At 49.5% G+C, this 16430-nt stretch overlaps 2 protein-coding genes across 2 annotated transcripts; both read right to left on the minus strand.

Annotated features, from left to right (window-relative positions):
* Positions 1–226: 226 nt before the first annotated feature.
* LOC139838050 (uncharacterized) lies at positions 227–5361 on the minus strand. Its single transcript, XM_071827401.1, has 9 exons — positions 4601–5361; positions 4253–4522; positions 3394–3492; positions 3233–3322; positions 2768–3154; positions 1375–1498; positions 1064–1173; positions 710–928; positions 227–610 (listed from the first exon to the last, which is right to left on the minus strand). The coding sequence occupies exons 1-9, from the start codon at positions 5264–5266 to the stop codon at positions 227–229; spliced, it is 2349 nt and encodes a 782-aa protein (XP_071683502.1). The 5' UTR covers positions 5267–5361.
* Positions 5362–10411: 5050 nt separating this feature from the next.
* Positions 10412–11530, minus strand: LOC127342712 (NDR1/HIN1-like protein 13). The gene has a single exon (XM_051368714.2). It carries the CDS (start codon positions 11399–11401, stop codon positions 10529–10531), a length of 873 nt encoding a protein of 290 aa, XP_051224674.1. The 5' UTR covers positions 11402–11530; the 3' UTR covers positions 10412–10528.
* Between the last annotated feature and the right edge of the window lie 4900 nt (positions 11531–16430).

Consider the following 16430-nt stretch of genomic DNA (forward strand, 5'->3'; position numbering starts at 1 on the left):
CACAAAAGGTGCTGATAATACACAACTACTTAGTGGGCGATGCATCACGAGCGAAGCAACTACTTCGTGATGCATCACAGGTTCATCACACGAGGGGTTAGTATATACCACCTCGAACAAGTTCATCATTACAGACCGGGAATCAGGTTGTAGCAAGTCCTAGCTAATGGAGGGATACAAGATCACCTCCCAAAATCAGCATATCATGACGAAGGAAGCAGAAGCACTAAGTAGGAAACTGGTTGCAGAGCCAGGTCCTAAGCCAGCTCCTCCGTTCCGGTGGCTGCAGCTTACGGTACTTGGCATACACTGCTTCATTGTCTGCAATGAAGTCGATAGCCATGACCAGTAAGTTAGGCTGGAACAGCTGCGCCTTGCACACAAACCGGGACGTGAAGATCGTCTTCATCTGAGCGTAGTTCGTGATCGGGGTGCCGGCGTACTGCGGTGCTTTGGGTAGCGCTGCAATCCACAAGGAACAACTGTTAGTGCGGACGACATTCACATATATACTTTGAGATCTATGCAGGAACTCAATGAGACTTTGTACCTGAATATACTCGTCCTTCGTCTCTTCATCACCGCCGTAGAAGCAGCAACCATCTTCGCTCTAGTCTAGAATGCGATCGGATTTCATCTTCATAATGACGCTCCACTTCGTCCTCCAGTTTCTGATGTGGTTGTACAGTTGAAGAGTGGTGACATGTACGCCAGCGAATGCAAGAACATCCGCGGCTACCTTCTTCATCTGCTGCTCCTTAAATCCTATGTTGAAGCAGACGACTCTACGGACGAGCTGAACCAACCGGTTCAGCACAAACTCTGATAGCTCAGGTTTCCAAACCATGGCTGGTTTGCTTGCAATCATACATGGCTGAGCATTCACAGTAGACGCAGACAGATTAGGGGAGCCCAAAGGTATGATCACCTACATGAGAAACACTAGCAGATCAATGAACTACCACATCCATATCCTTAAGCACTAACAGATCAATAAACTACCACTACCACATCCACATCCTTAAGCACTAGCAGATCAATGAAATATCACCACAAGAAGTACCACATCCACATCCTTAAGCAGTACCACATCAATGAATAGCGAGATAAGTAAGAGCGGCCTTACAGTCAAAGGAGCCACACGCAGCACGGAGGTCGGGGAAGCAGGGGACCCTGGTGAAGATGCAGGCAGCACCACCGTCCCAGTGGAAGAGTCAACGGCGACAACGGTTCCCGTGGTAGAGTCAGATGCAACCTGGACAACCTCCACAACCTCGATCGGCGACGAAGGAATCTCCTGCAATGGATTCGTTCAGACCCCCCTTGTGTACCCAAAAATATCTAGATCTAAGGCTAGGATTTGCAGAAGCTTACCACAACCGAAGTCATCGACGCAGAGGAAGAAGACGACCATCCGCGGCCAGTAGCCGCCGCCACAGCCGCCGTCGCCGCCGCAAGCCTCGCCGGCCGTGCGGGTGAGGAAGAGTCGGCCATGTCGCTAGATCGGGAAGGGTGGATGAGCTCGAAATGGGAGGAAATGGGGGATTTGGATTTGCCGGTGAGAGAGCCGCCCCTATATACGATGGCGAAAATTCAAGCGCGGTGACCGAATTCATCCCGCCGAGATTTCATTGTCCCGCGCGAGCTCCCGCCATCTCCCGCGGTGGCTCTGCGAGGTCGCGGCATTCTCCAGTTCAGCGGAAACGGGGGTGGCTTGCTGGAAACGGCCGAACCGGACGTTCCTCGGCGAGAGGGTGCTTTGAGAAGCGGTTCATGCAAAAACGCGGGCTTGGCCAGGTAACCAAACGGACCGAGAAAAGCTAGGCCGGTGCGAGACGAAGGGCATACAGGCTACCAAAGACGCCCATAGTTTGGGTAACCCGTCTAGTTTTTTCGGGGATTGAGGTATGCGGTATGTTGCTAGAGATTCTCCTAGCTCGTCGTGACCCAGCCATCGCTCACTGACGATGCAACTTAGAGCTTGGCTTACAGTCTACTAGCACCGTACTTTCGTAGGAAACTAGTGGGGCGATTTACACAAAAATAACCCAAAAGTGAAAGAAAAGCACAGACTAACCCTCTGGCGAAACTATTTCACCAATCTAACCCTTTTGTGTGGCGCCCCTCCCACGGGCGCCACACATGCCCATGTGGCTCCCCTCCTGCCGGCGCCACTGACCCAGCCGACGTGGCCCCCTCACCGCTGAGCTGGTGCGCCCATCCGACGTGGCAGCATGTGTGGCGCCCCTCCTAACGGCGCCACACATGCACTTGGAATTGCCCAAAACATACTGTGAGACAAATCCTCTGGGACTTAGCCGTTTTGCGAGGCTCAATGTGTGGCGCCGATGCCACGGGCGCCACACTAGCCTGTGTGGCGCCGATACCACGGGCGCCACACTAGCCTGTGTGGCGCCGATGCCACGGGCGCCACACATAGAGCCTCGCCAAAACGGCTAAGGACTTATCGTCCGGAGCCCCTGGATGTTTTCGACCCAATACTTGATATAAGTTGGCATGTGTGGCGCCGATGCCACGGGCGCCACACAAGCACTTGTGGCGCCAGTTGGAAGGGCGCCACACATTGACTTGTGTTAAAAACATGAAAAATCCTACCAAAATCCAACAGTTACGAGTACAACATTGGACACAACAAGTAGCAAATTCATGACATACACATATAACACTTCATAGGTCACATTGTAGCACGTAGATTCAAACAACAAGTAGCATTACAGACCATGGTTCGAAATGACATAGGGTTCACAAATCGATACTTATGAATATAGAGTTCACAACAACATCCTAGTAGCGTCCTCGCGGGCTGCTTCCGGATGGCCATCCTCTTCGTCCGCTGCCGTGGCTGCTCCTGCTGCTGCTCCTGCTGCTCCTGCTCCTCCTCCTCCTCCTCCTCATCCTCCTCCTCCTCTGAAGAGAACGGCTCGTCGTTCGTCATCCTCGACAAAGCTGATCTCCGCCGCGGCCCCTCATCCTCCTCAGTGACAACCTTCTTTCCTCGGTTGACATAATCTTCCGGAGTGTACCGGTTTGGACCCTTGCCCCTTGGCTTCAACTGGTAAGCTGACCGTGGGGCTTGCTTCGAGGTACGCTTTGGAAGTATGGCTTGACTCAGAATTAGCTCGTCCTCAGGAATCTTCACAAACACGAACACATGAGATTACAAAGTTGAAATTAGGAAGAACATGTTTGACAGCAACAAAATAGTCCATACCTCCCGCTCTTCTGAAGAGGAAGATGTAGCGATTTCGGCTTCCCGGCAACCTAGCAAGCTGGCTAACCGCCGCATCTTTCGTGCAGTGTTCTGCGTCATCCCGTTCATGGTTACAAATCCACCACATCATAGTATCGTACATTCAAAGTTGGTGATCATACCTTAATGAAATACCGCAACGGTCCGACAGGCTTGTCATCTGTCCCGCTCTGCTCCCACATAACCTCGCACTCCTCAGCTGTTTTTTCGATCTCCTTCCGCTGTGACAAACATAGCATACACAATTGAAGCGACCACATGGCAATGTAGATGATGTACTAGTTAGTGAGAGAATAGAATACCACGAAGTTCAGCTCGGAAGCAATAGAAGTCGATCTCCCTCTGCGAGCAAAGGTGTCGTGCTGGCTTTGCCCAACCTCATCGAACTGGATGGGGTCGTCCAAGATCTCCTCAGGATACGCGTGCTTAACTAACTCGATACGCGTGTTCTCATGGAACCACTCGAGGTAGTTGTTGAAAGCGGCGAAGTCGTGAGGCACAATCTGCTCAGGGCCAGCATTCCGTGCCGCTTCCAAACACTGTTGGAACGCTGCGATGTGGCCGCTATGATGGACTGGCCAATTTGTGATCTTCCTCTGCCGCTGCCTATCAAGCCTGCAAGAATCAACAAGTTAGTTTGTACCTCTTCTATCAAGAATCTTCCATCGCATGATTCCAGAAGTTTACCTATGAAGCGCCTTGTCCGTGTCTTGCCACACTGGTGGGCACTCACGATACAGCCCAAACTTGTCTCATCACTCTTTGCGGCTGGTGGTGTTCAACAAGCCACATGCATATGAGTGGGCAGCGCATACGCCAGAACCGCGCCTCCTCCGTGCACTTGTGGTTGAGGTCAGTCATCGACGCGCCAATACGGTAGTAGCTACCATATGGCTCCCATTCCACCTGCAGCATACAAATATCTCAGAATATGCCAGTAGAATCAATGAAAACTAGGATTGCAAAAGAGTGATCGGTTACCTGCTCAGCGGTAAGAGTGTCCAACTCCGCAGTGTACTGCATGTACATGATCTTTGGATCGCCCGACATCTCCGAGACATTGTCCCAAAGGTATGCCCAAGTGGGCTCCCGATCAAGAAAGTGAGGGTAATGAGGCCATGGCCTCTCGTTGAGTACCCTAGGCCGCCCAACTGATAGGCGGTCCCAGCTCCATACGGAAAGTAGGAGCATGCATCCACCAATACCGCCGCTCCCAGTCCTGCTCCCAGTTCTGCGACAAGCTTCGTCCAACTGCGCACGTAAGACATTTGGTTAGTACTTTGTCTAGCACACTACTATAGGAAAATAGTACATAGAGCAAATCATCACCTGCCGGTAGAGGTAGGCAAGTGCCGCTGTTCCCCAACTCCAACGGTTATCCAACACCGTTAGCGCCTTCAGCCAACACCAATGGGCCAGCTTCCCCCCACTGTCAGGAAAGAGAGTCCTCGAAATCATGTACCATAAGTACACGCGGGCGTACGTCCTCCGAGTGTCCTCGTCGGCCTCTTCCGGGCATTCTCCAAAGTTAGTCCTGATCCATTCGAAAGACGCGCCGGCGGGAGCTCTCTTCTTTGGTTCTGTTGGCAGCGGAGGAGCCATGCCAATAAGCACCTGCATCTGCTCGCGCCACCCATCAGAAGCTGTGTTCATACACAGTGGCTCGCCCTGAATAGGTAGTCCAAGGATCATGGAAACATCCTGGAGAGTAGGGGCCATCTCGCCGGCCCTCAAGTGGAAGGTGTGAGTCTCCGGCCTCCACCGGTCGACAAGGGCGGTGAGTGCCGAGGGGTTCATGAGTGGCCCCCCACGGCTTACAAGGGATATGAACGGGAGAAGACCGGTAGGCCGGATGAACTCCGTGTACCTCTCGTCATACGGTATATCCGATGTGCCATGGTAACGAATCTTCAAAGGTTGAAGATCCGTTCCCTTCTCCGTCATATGAACAGCCCGGTGCACCCTGTCGTACTCTTCATCCAGAAGCCACACCATCCTACATGTATGAGCAACACATACAACATATTATGAGCCATTCATACCAAATATGAGCAACACATACATGAGAATATATCCAAATAAGCCATCACACATACATTCCTAACAAATATGAGTTATTCCATCAAGAATACTAGGCATATGTAACACATTTGAATGCATTTGCTAGGCAAATATTAGACATTTCAACACATACATACATAGAATTTGAACAAATCTAGGGTTCATATCCAAATCCACTAACATATCTAGGGTTCCTACACATACACATTCAACACATACATACCCATTTCAACACATACATAGCCATTTCAAACATCTTTGGTTCAAACACAACCAACATTTCAACACATACATACATAGGATTTCAACACATACATGTAAAATTTCATATCTAGGGTTCCAACAAATCTTTGGTTCAAACACATATACTACAATGTAGATTCCACCAACATAAATTTCTACATATCCAAATCCAAGAAATCTACCAAATCTAGGGTTCATACCCAAATCTACCAAATCCACCAACACTATTGGATGAATCGGAGGGAATCGAAGGGGAATACCTTGAGGAATGGAGGAGGAAGGAGTTGGCCGGATAGATCTGATGATTCCTTGGTTGATTTGGTGGGGGGGCGAAGGGGAGGCGTGCGGCGGCAGCGGTTGGGGAGGAGAAGGAGAGAGGAAGAGAAAGAAGAAAGAAGGGTCGGGCTGGGCGCGGGCGCGGGCGCCACACTTAAGTGGATGTGTGGCGCCCGTGGCATCGGCGCCACACAGGCTAGTGTGGCGCCCGTGGCATCGGCGCCACACATCGAGCCTCGCAAAACGGCTAAGTCCCAGAGGAATTGTCTCACAGTATGTTTTGGGGGATTACAAGTGCATGTGTGGCGCCGTTGGGACGGGCGCCACACATGCTGCCACGTCGGACGGGCGCACCAGCTCAGCGGCGGGGGGGCCACGTCGGCTGGGTCAGTGGCGCCGGCAGGAGGGGAGCCACATGGGCATGTGTGGCGCCCGTGGGAGGAGCGCCACACAAAAGGGTTAGATTGGTGAAATAGTTTCGCCGGAGGGTCATTCTGTGCTTTTCTTTCACTTTTGGGTTATTTTTGTGTAAATCGCCAACTAGTGGAATTATATGACCGTTATGCTAACCATGTGCGCTTAGCATTTCCCTCTGAGGTCCACTAAACCTCCACCGAATCTCACATGATCCAGTGCGCGTAGGCGTAGGCGTAGCAGTTTCTTCTCTCTCGATGGCTCCAGAATTGTACCGGCACTATCAGCACTGAGCGGTGACACTGTTGAGTGTTGAGCTTTTTTTTTTTTTTTTTTTTTTAATTTTTGAACGAGGATCGGGTCCAGAAGGACCCAAGTTGCTGCATATATTAAAGCGGTGGGCTTACAAATTGCATGGAGGTCCAAACTAAAATAAAAAGTGCAAGTACGACCTCCATTTTTACACAGAGCACCCTCGAATAAAAAGAGAAAAAGCAATCAAGTCCTTCGAGCCTTCTCCACCGCAGCTTGACGAACTCAACTTCGCGGCCGTCAACACCGACGCCGGGGACGAGACCACTTGGCGGAGGCGTGACGAAGAACGCCGTGACGGAGCCGTGGAAGGGCCTCCTACTTGGCACATCGGCCTGGAGGTTGAAGAAGCCGCGATTCCCGCAGGACCGCAGCGCGGAGTGGTCGCCTTGACCGAGAATAACAGCGGCGCCAGCTCGCCGCCGTTGAGGAACTCCGCAGATAGCAGCAGCAAATCCCCACCAAGAAGAAGCAAGCCGAACTGCACGCTTCCAATCCCCCCCTCCATCTCCTTGATGGCTGCAGCAGATAGGAAGAACAGCCAATCCAGATTTCTCCTCCCCGGCAACGGCCTTCGGATCGAAATCAGAAGGCCAGGCACCGAGCTTATTGACAGAGGATCTTTGACAAGCCTCCACGGCCGCGTCCGGCTCCCACCGCAGGAGCACCACGGCCAGGGCGAGGCTCGCCGCCTCCAGGCTGCAGCTCGAGAGCAGCCAGAGCACCCCAGACATCGGCATCAAGCCAAAACTCCAGCAAAAGCAAAGAACTAGACCTAAATCTACACTACTGCTGTACAAGGGGAGGGTCCCTCACCACACCACAACGCCGGCGAACGCCGGAGAAGGGAGGGGGAGGGGCCGGCCGGCCCGGAGGGGCGAGACGGAGAGAGATGGGGTGGGAGCAGCGGAGAAAGAAAGGATACCACGTATGATTGAGAAAGAAAGGATACCACGTATGAGTGTTGAGCTAGGACTGGGACTGGGACTGGGAGCCGAGGCGAATTTTTTTTAAATAATACGAATTTTTTATATAATTCCAGGAATAGCGCGCGATTTCAAAAAATTCCAAAAGTGTGACCCAGTCGGTTAGCTACTGACCGATCGGTCGATGGTCGGCCCGATTACAAGTCGGCTGCTCAGCCTCGGCAGCCCAAAAGTAATTGGTCGATAGCTGACCAATTGGTCAGCTACTGACCAATTGGTCAGCTACAGACCAATTGGCCAGCCACCCCTACATGGATTTATTATAAACGAGGGATATCTGCTGGCACTTCTCCCCATTATTTTCCCGCCATATCTTCTCCCGCTCCCGTTCACACCGCTGTATTTCCCTCCCGCCAAATTTATCCCGCCACCCTTCCCGCCACTTCTTCCCGCCACCATCTCCCGCCAAATTTATCCCGCCACCATCTCCCGCCAAATTTATCCCGCCACCATCTCTCGCTATATTTTCCCGCCACGCTCTCGGATTTTTCCCTATAAAAGCAGGCATCGACACTCATCGCTGCACAAGTGCTTCTATCTCTCTATTTTTTCTGTTGGCTCACCCTTAGCCATCATGAGTGTGCCGTGTTCTGACCAGGAGTTAAGGCCGGTGAAGGCGAAGGCTGCAAGTTTGCCCCCGGGTGTGACTGCGGAGCGGTGTTGGTGCGGCCGTCTTGCTAAGGTTAAGTAGGTGGAGGATTTCTCCGATTCGTTCGGCATGAAATTTTTCATGTGTGCGAGCTATGAGCATGATCCACCCTGTAGTTCAGCTTCGTCGTCCACCAGGCCGCCGGGAAGATGTGAGCGGGAAAAATTAGGCGGGAAAAAGTGGCGGCAGATTTGGGCGGGAATAAATGGCGGGAAGATTGAGCGGGAAAAATTGGGCGGGAAAAATTGGCGGGAAACAAACGAGCCAAAATTTCTGACACAACATTTTTGCGGCAAATTCATTTCACATTAGTACTAAAACTGAAATTAAGATACATTGCAGCTGAATTTAAAATACGGCTTATCACTACAACAGAATTTAAGATACAACGACAAACTATAACTGAAATTAAGATACATAGCCAGTAGGTCACATCACTCTACTTTCCCTGCGTCCACCGTGGCCATTTTCCGGACTTGTCGCCGCGTTCTTCTCGCCACTTGCGCCTCGGCGGCTCTTTCCCTTAGTCTCTTTCTCTCCGCTTCACGAGCCTCCTTACGCACATCTTCCTCTGCAAACCTACGTGCAGCCTCATCATCCATCCTCTTCGATTCACCTCGCGATTACGAGCTTGTTCCGCCCTTAGTTTCTGTATCCGCCTCTCTCGCTCGCCTTTTCATTTGCACGAACCTTTTCTCTACGCTCCTCCTCAAAGAACGTTGCCCACGCACGCCGGTGTTTCTCCTCAACCTCCTGGCGCGCCCAATCTGGGCTGCTCCGTGTCTATCCCGGTGAAACCATTTGCATAGGGGCGGGGAGACGCAACACAAATAGTAACATTAAATCACATTCATAAATAAATTTATGCCTACATAAAATTATGTCGAAACATACCGGCGGCCTGGTGGACGACGAAGCTGAACTACGGGGTGGATCATGCTCATAGCTCGCACACATAAAAAATTTCATGCCGAACTGGTCGGAGAAATCCTCCACTTGCTTAACCTTAGCAAGACGGCCGCACCAACACCGCTCCGCGATCCACATCCGGGGCAAACTTGCAGCCTTCGCCTTCACCGGCCTAAACTCCCGGTCGAGCACGACACACTCATGACGGCTAAGGGTGAGCCAACGAGAAAAAAAGAGAGATAGTAGCACTTCTGTCGCTATGAGTGTCGATACTGCTTTTATAGGAAAAAATCCGAGAGCGTGGCGAGAAAATATAGCGGGAGATGGTGGCGGGAGATGGTGGCGGGAAGGAATGGCGGGAAGAAGTGGCGGGAAGGGTGGCGACAAGGGCAGGAGGGAAACACGGCGGTGTGAACGGGAGAGGGAGAAGATATGGCCAGAAAATAATGGGGGAGAAGTGCCAATAATAAACCTAAAAATCCATGCAGTGGTCGGTCGGTAGCTGACCAATTGGTCGATGTGGCGACCAATTGGTCGCCTATCGACCAACTACTTCCGCCCTACGACAAGCAAGACGACCATTGCCCGATCGGACTACTAGTGACCGATCGGTCAGCTGCTGACCGACCGGGTCACACTTTTGGAATTTTTTGAAATCGCGCGCTATTTCTGGAATTATATAAAAAATTCGTATTATTTAAAAAAAATTCGCGGGAGCCGAGCCACTCGAGCCAGCGAGCGAGCTCGAGTGACGTCGGGTTTACCTCTCTTCCTCATCCTTTCCCCGACACACGTCATGTCGCCTCGCCTAGCCGCGCACAAACCAACGGCACTTTCTCCCTCCCCACTCGCTTTCTTTCCAGCCCCAGCCGCCTATCCACAGTTCGCTGACACGCGGTCCCGGAAACCCACGGGCCCGGTAGGTCAGCCGCCAGCCATGGCACAGCTGTTCCCTCCAGGCATGGAGCCCCGTAGCCGTAGCCGGAGCCGGAGCCGGAGGAGAAGAAGATAGAGCAGACTAACCAAAAAGCAAAATCGAGCTGGAACTCGCTCGCACGCTTCTTCTCTTCTCTTGACGCCACCGACGCCCCTGCACGCGCCGGCTCGCGTAATCGGCCATTAACTCGACCTCACTTCACTTCTTTGCTGCAGAATTAGGCCCTGTTCATCCGAGATTACAAGGACGAACTGGAGCCTAGATCTATGTATGCGGACTAATTTTGTCTGTTAAGAAAGAACGCCGAGAGCTGCAGTGGCACTCCACTCCAGCAACAAAGCAGGCCAAGAAAATCATCATATAGACTATACTCCAATAAATCCACATACAGTGTGAAAAAGAAGAGGTTAACCCAAGCAAAAAAAATCTCCCCATCCCTCTCTGTCTCTCTCTACCCACAAACGCATCCATCAAAACGACCAAATCCAGATCTTGACGCGGAGCTTACACTTCACGTCCGTCGTCGTCGCCCCGCCGGAAGACGACGAAGACGAAGACAGCCTGACCTTCGACCGGACGGGCGCGGGCGCGGCGGCCACGATGATGGGCGCCGGGGAGGGCGCGGCCGCCTTGGCCAGCCCCGCCGTGAACCCGCCGCACAGCACGCGCACGTTCAGCCGCTTCGACTTGAACCGCCCGATCTGGAACCCGACCTTGGAGTCCAGCTCCACCGACATGGCGTGGTTCTTCTTGGATCTGAGCTTCTCCGCCACCAAGGGATCCACCGTCACGTCCGCCGCCGACGCCGACCCCTTGATCACCGTCGTGTTCCCCGGCGGGTGCACGAACCCGGGCACCGACCCGTCCCCGACGTCCGTGCCGTCCGCCGAGAACGCCGCCGCGATGTCGCCGTACGCGAACGCCATCTTCTCGTTCGCGTTGCGCGCCGTCACCGTGAACTCGATGCGGGAGCTCACCGCGTCCGAGTCCGACACGTTCAGCGCCGCCAGACGCAGCGACGTCACCGCGAAGGTGGGGAGCTGCGGGTGGTATATCACGTAGAAGACGCCCAGCGCGATGGCCGCCAGGAACACCAGACCCACCAGCACCAGCGTCAGCCACAGGCAGCACACGCAGCACCACCCGCGCCCGCTCCGACGCCGACGCGGCGGGGGCGCCATCGGCTTCGGACGGTACATCGGCGGGGGCGGGACGCGCCCGGGGACCATGGGCGGCGGCCGGGGCTGCCCTCCTCCGCCGCTGCCGTTAGCCGACCCGTTCGCGCTCCGTGGCGCCGCCACGGGGACCGGCTTCGACGACGGACCGTACGCCCGGTCGCCCATCTCTCTTCGCCTCTGTTCTGCTGCGCCTCTTGCTCGAGGGCACTTACTTTGGGGAAGGAGGAGAAGGAGGAGTAAAAGGGACTGACTGTGTGTGTGTGGGGAAAGAAAGAAGAGAAACGCGGAGAAGAGAGGGCCGCAACAAGTGGGAGCATTTATATATGTACTGTATATATTGATGCTGGGTGTTTGCTTGCTCATGCTGGTCCACGCTCACGCGCTTCATTTTGGTTTTATCCACCACGAGTAACCTGTGAGGTTTTCTTTTCTTTATTATAGAAAAACGAGTGAAGTTTTGCATTTTTCTGAAAACCCAAATGCTAGCTCAGGCTACACCGAACATTTATTTTAGAAAATCAAAATACTCAATCACGAAGTTTTTTTTTTTTTTGAAGAAACTACTAAATGTAGTCATAGAAGAATTCTACTCCAATCGTGCAAAGTATTAATTGGGATTTTTTGACTAAATCCGATAAATTTTGGAGTTTGAAAAATGTGCAACCATCACTATACTCAAATCCACATCTTCTGTTATTTTTGTGTAGCTTAAAGTACAAATCATTTCACAATGATAATTTGCATGTGTGTAGTAAATATTATCAACATTATCTAGTCATTTTCAGAATTAATATTTTTTGATTTACTTAGAACAAAGAGAGCACTGCCACCCGAGCTCTGAAATGCCCTATTAGATATTGTTGGATTATTAAGAAATGTAACAGAGAAAAAAAAATAGATCGGATTTATTTGGGATCATACTTGTGACACCTCTAGGATATGTTTGCAAGCCTTTTTCAGAGTATACATAGTAAATAAGTCGAGGGTTTTAGTCAATATACTAGTAAATAAATCTGGGATGTACCATATATCATCTTGGAGGTTACATTAAAATGCATAACATTTGAAAATCCTCATATTTCATAATCTCAGAAAACTAATTATTGTGGTACGTGGAGTTACTTCCATAAATAACATTTGGGATATCTCACCACCCTATACAAAATCAAGTCCATGTATAATGTAAATGTGTAAAGATTTGTGATATGGGGCTCAACCACTCAATTGTGTGGGACATTTTGTATTCCTAACATCTATTAGTTGCTTATGAAAAGAGTTATAGTCGTGCATTTCTGACATTACTATTTAAGGCACAAACGCACACTTTAGACTTCTTTAGGAAAACAAAGCAAAAAAAACCATAACTGTATCATACGCTTCACATAAAGTTTCTTCATGATTCGACAAAGGATCTCATATCAACTACAATTGACGATATATGAGTTCACTAACACAGGTTTGCTTTTCACACCACTGTTTCAGATAAAAAAATATACAAATTGGATAGGTTTTATGTAATTACCAAACACAAACATACAATGATTATAGTACTAAAACAAGCACACCTTGCGAGGTAAGGGACAATATGCTTCCCCCTTGTATGAATCAACTCAAATTTTGTGTTATGAAACTCTGACCTTACTCTAGTTCACACGTTTTCATATCTATGAAATTTACACGTCCTAAAAACTCTTGACTACATCATCATTATTAATTTCAATAAATTTTTCCTTTATATAAACATAACTTAATAAATATTCATCGTTTCTCCACCTTTACTATTTACTAACTTGTTGTTCACTAGCTTTTTATTTGTAAAAAGTATATTTTCAACATGTCACCTCCCTCCACAAAAGCAACACCAATTTGTAAATGTGTCGCAACCTTTTTATCAACAAGGTTAGTAGAAAGATCAACTTCGTTATGTTATATTATGGATGCCATAATTAATAATGTCATCAAGTTGAAAAATCAGCCTTCTTGAATCAACAATGATAAAGATCGATGGTGTATTATTTGTTGAGATGTTGTGTTGGACTAAATGGGTATATAGGGAGCATATGCTCCCTCTATTTTGGAATTCATTTTACACACATTTTGAATTTCGAAAAAATTGAAATGAAAAATTTGCACGTACATCTTCACGTGCTACACGCTCACAAAGTTGTTTCATAAAAAATGGACTTGTCATGTAACGTGTGTAAAAAAGACAAAACTCAGTGCTAAAAATAATGCTTTTTACAAGATAAATTTTCTCTTTTTTACATAGACCACAAAAAATATAGATTTTTCGTGAAACTTGATGAATGCACATATATTATGGAGATGTATATGTAGAATTTTTCGTCAAAATTTTTCGACAACTCGAAATATAATTTTTTGGTATAGGGAGCATACGCACCCGGGAGCCGAATTGAATTTCCGGTATAATAACTAGTAAGTTTCTTTCTCCAAATTGTTCAGAAGGAGGGGGCCATGGCCCCTCATATCTCCCAATAATGTGTGCCCATTTCAGGTGTCAGTATACATATGAACCATATCAATGGCCAATATCCCTCTATGCAGAAATATATGGCAGATCTAGGACCATACTTCTGATCATAAACACACATGATCATCGCGGAAGGACTAGCGCGCGCTCACCAGTGTGCAAGATAGCGTGAGCACGAGGCCTCGCCGGGGCAGCTCCGTGCTTGCAACGTCGCACGTTGCAATGTTCTGTCCCGCGTCTGTCATGCGTCCAACTGCCATGCATTTAAACTGCCCCCAGGTCTAACTACCCCGTGTCATTAAAAAAAAAAAAAAAAAACAATGCACCGTGAAAAATGATAGTATGCCAAAAAAGTAGGCAATGCAGGCGGTTGATGACCCACAAGTATAGGGGATCGCAACAGTCTTCGAGGGAAGTAAAACCCAATTTATTGATTCGACACAAGGGGAGCCAAAGAATATTTGTAAGCCTTAACAGCGGAGTTGTCAATTCAGCTGCACCTGGAAACAGACTTGCTCGCAAGAATTTATCAGTAGCAACCATTTTATAGCAGTAGTAGTAGTGAAATATAAGCAGCAGTGTAATAAAGACAGCAGTAGTGATTATAGTAAACAGCAGGATTAAAATATTGTAGGCATAGGGATGGATGAACGGGCGCTGCATGGATAAGATAACTCATGTAATAATCAAGACTAGGCATTTGCAGATAATAATAAAACATTATCCAAGTACTAAATAACCATAGGCATGTGTTCCATATATAGTCGTACGTGCTCGCAATGAGAAACTTGCACAACATCGTTTGTCCTACCAGCCGGTGGCAGCCGGGCCTCTAGGAAAACTACTGGTAATTAAGGTACTCCTTTTAATAGAGTACCGGAGCAAAGCATTAACACTCCGTGAACACATGTGATCCTCATATCACAGCCTTCCCCTCCGGTTGTCCCAATTTCTGTCACTTTGGGGCCTCGGGTTTCGGACAGCAATATGTGTATACAACTTGCAGGTAAGATCATAAAACAATGAATATCACCATGAATCAATAACATGTTCAGATCTGAAATCATGGCACTCGGGCCCTAGTGACAAGCATTAAGCATAACAAGTTGCAACAATATCATAAAAGTACCAACAACGGATACTAGGCACTATGCCCTAACAATCTTATGGCTATTACATGAACAATCTCATTCAATCCCTACCATCCCCTTCAGCCTACAGCGGGGATTTACTCACACATGGATGGGGGAAGCATGGATTGTCGATGGAGAGGCGTCGGTGGTGATGATGGCGATGATCTCCTCCAATTCCCCGTCCCGGCAGGGTGCCAGAACGGAGTTTCTGGTCCCGAAATAAGGTTTTCGATGGCGGCGGAGTTCTGCATGTCTTCTGGCAGATTGGTCGAACCCCCTTGCGTTTTTAGGTCGAGGGCTTTAAGTAGTCCAGAGGGGAGCGTCGGGGGCTGGCCGAGGCGGCGTCACCATAGGGGCCCATCGCGCCGCCTTATGGTGTGCGCACCTCATGGCCCCCCTCCGTCTCGTCTTCTGGCTCCGTAAGTCTTCTGTGAAAATAGGCCCATTGCAATTATTTCCGGGGATTTTCCTGAAAGTTGATTTTCTGCACAAAAATAAGACACCAGGGCAATTCTGCTGAAAACAGTGTTAGTTCGTGTTAGTTGTATCCAAAATACACAAATTAGAGGCAAAACAATAGCAAAAGTGTTCGGGAAAGTAGATACGTTTTGGACGTATCAGCGGTGCACTGCCAGGACATCATGCGATGCAAATGGACCAAAGACAGTGCAACATGATACAATAAAGCAATGCACGGCGGTGCACTGCCAGGACACCACGCGGTGCAAAAAGAAAACCAAGGTTGTGTGGTACAAGAAAAAGAGCACGGACGGTGCACTCCCAGGACTCCCCGCGGTGCGAAGCGATCCAATGCAGCACAGAAAAAAGTTCATACAAACCTATCAAGATGAGATCTAGTTTTGTAGATCTCGGCGCGACTAGCACAGCCGTGTAAACAAAACTTTATTTGGATATGATACGTCTCAAACGTATCTATAATTTCTTATGTTCCATGCTAGTTTTATGACAATACTCACATGTTTTATATACACTTTATATCATTTATATGCATTTTCCGGCACTAACCTATTAACGAGATGCCGAAGCGCCAGTTCCTGTTTTGTGCTGTTTTTGGTTTCAGAAATCCTACATAGGAAATATTCTCGGAATTGGACGAAACGAACGCCCAGGGTCTTATTTTTCCACGGAGCTTCCAGAAGACCGAAGGATATACGAAGTGGGGCCACGAGGTGGCGACACCACAAGGCGGCGCGGCCAAGGAGGGGCCCGCGCTGCCCTATGGTGTGGGCCCCTCGAGCGTCCCCCGACTCTGCCCTTCCGCCTACTTAAACTCTCCGTCGCGAAAACCCTATTACCGAGAGCCACGATACGGAAAAAGTTCCAGAGACGCCGCCGCCAATCCCATCTCCGGGGATTCAGGAGATCGCCTCCGGCACCCTGCCGGAGAGGGGAATCATCACCGGAGGGCTCTACATCACCATGCCCGCCTCCGGATTGATGCGTGAGTAGTTCATCCTTGGACTATGGGTCCATATCAGTAGCTAGATGGTTGTCTTCTCCTCATTGTGCTATCATGTTAGATCTTGTGAGCTGCCTATCATGATCAAGA

The sequence above is a fragment of the Lolium perenne genome, chromosome 3 (genome assembly GCF_019359855.2).
Source record: "Lolium perenne isolate Kyuss_39 chromosome 3, Kyuss_2.0, whole genome shotgun sequence".
NCBI classification, from domain to species: domain Eukaryota; kingdom Viridiplantae; phylum Streptophyta; class Magnoliopsida; order Poales; family Poaceae; genus Lolium; species Lolium perenne.

Bases quoted from the DNA above. Each gene is read 5' to 3' on its own strand.
- LOC139838050 (XM_071827401.1), bottom strand. From the start codon at position 5,266: ATGGTGTGGCTTCTGGATGAAGAGTACGACAGGGTGCACCGGGCTGTT. The intron at 4,523-4,600 runs GTGATGATTTGC...TTACGTGCGCAG, and splicing joins TTGCCTACCTCTACCGGCAG to TTGGACGAAGCTTGTCGCAG. The intron at 1,174-1,374 runs GTAAGCTTCTGC...CATCTTCACCAG, and splicing joins CGTCGATGACTTCGGTTGTG to GGTCCCCTGCTTCCCCGACC.
- LOC127342712 (XM_051368714.2), bottom strand. From the start codon at position 11,401: ATGGGCGACCGGGCGTACGGTCCGTCGTCGAAGCCGGTCCCCGTGGCG.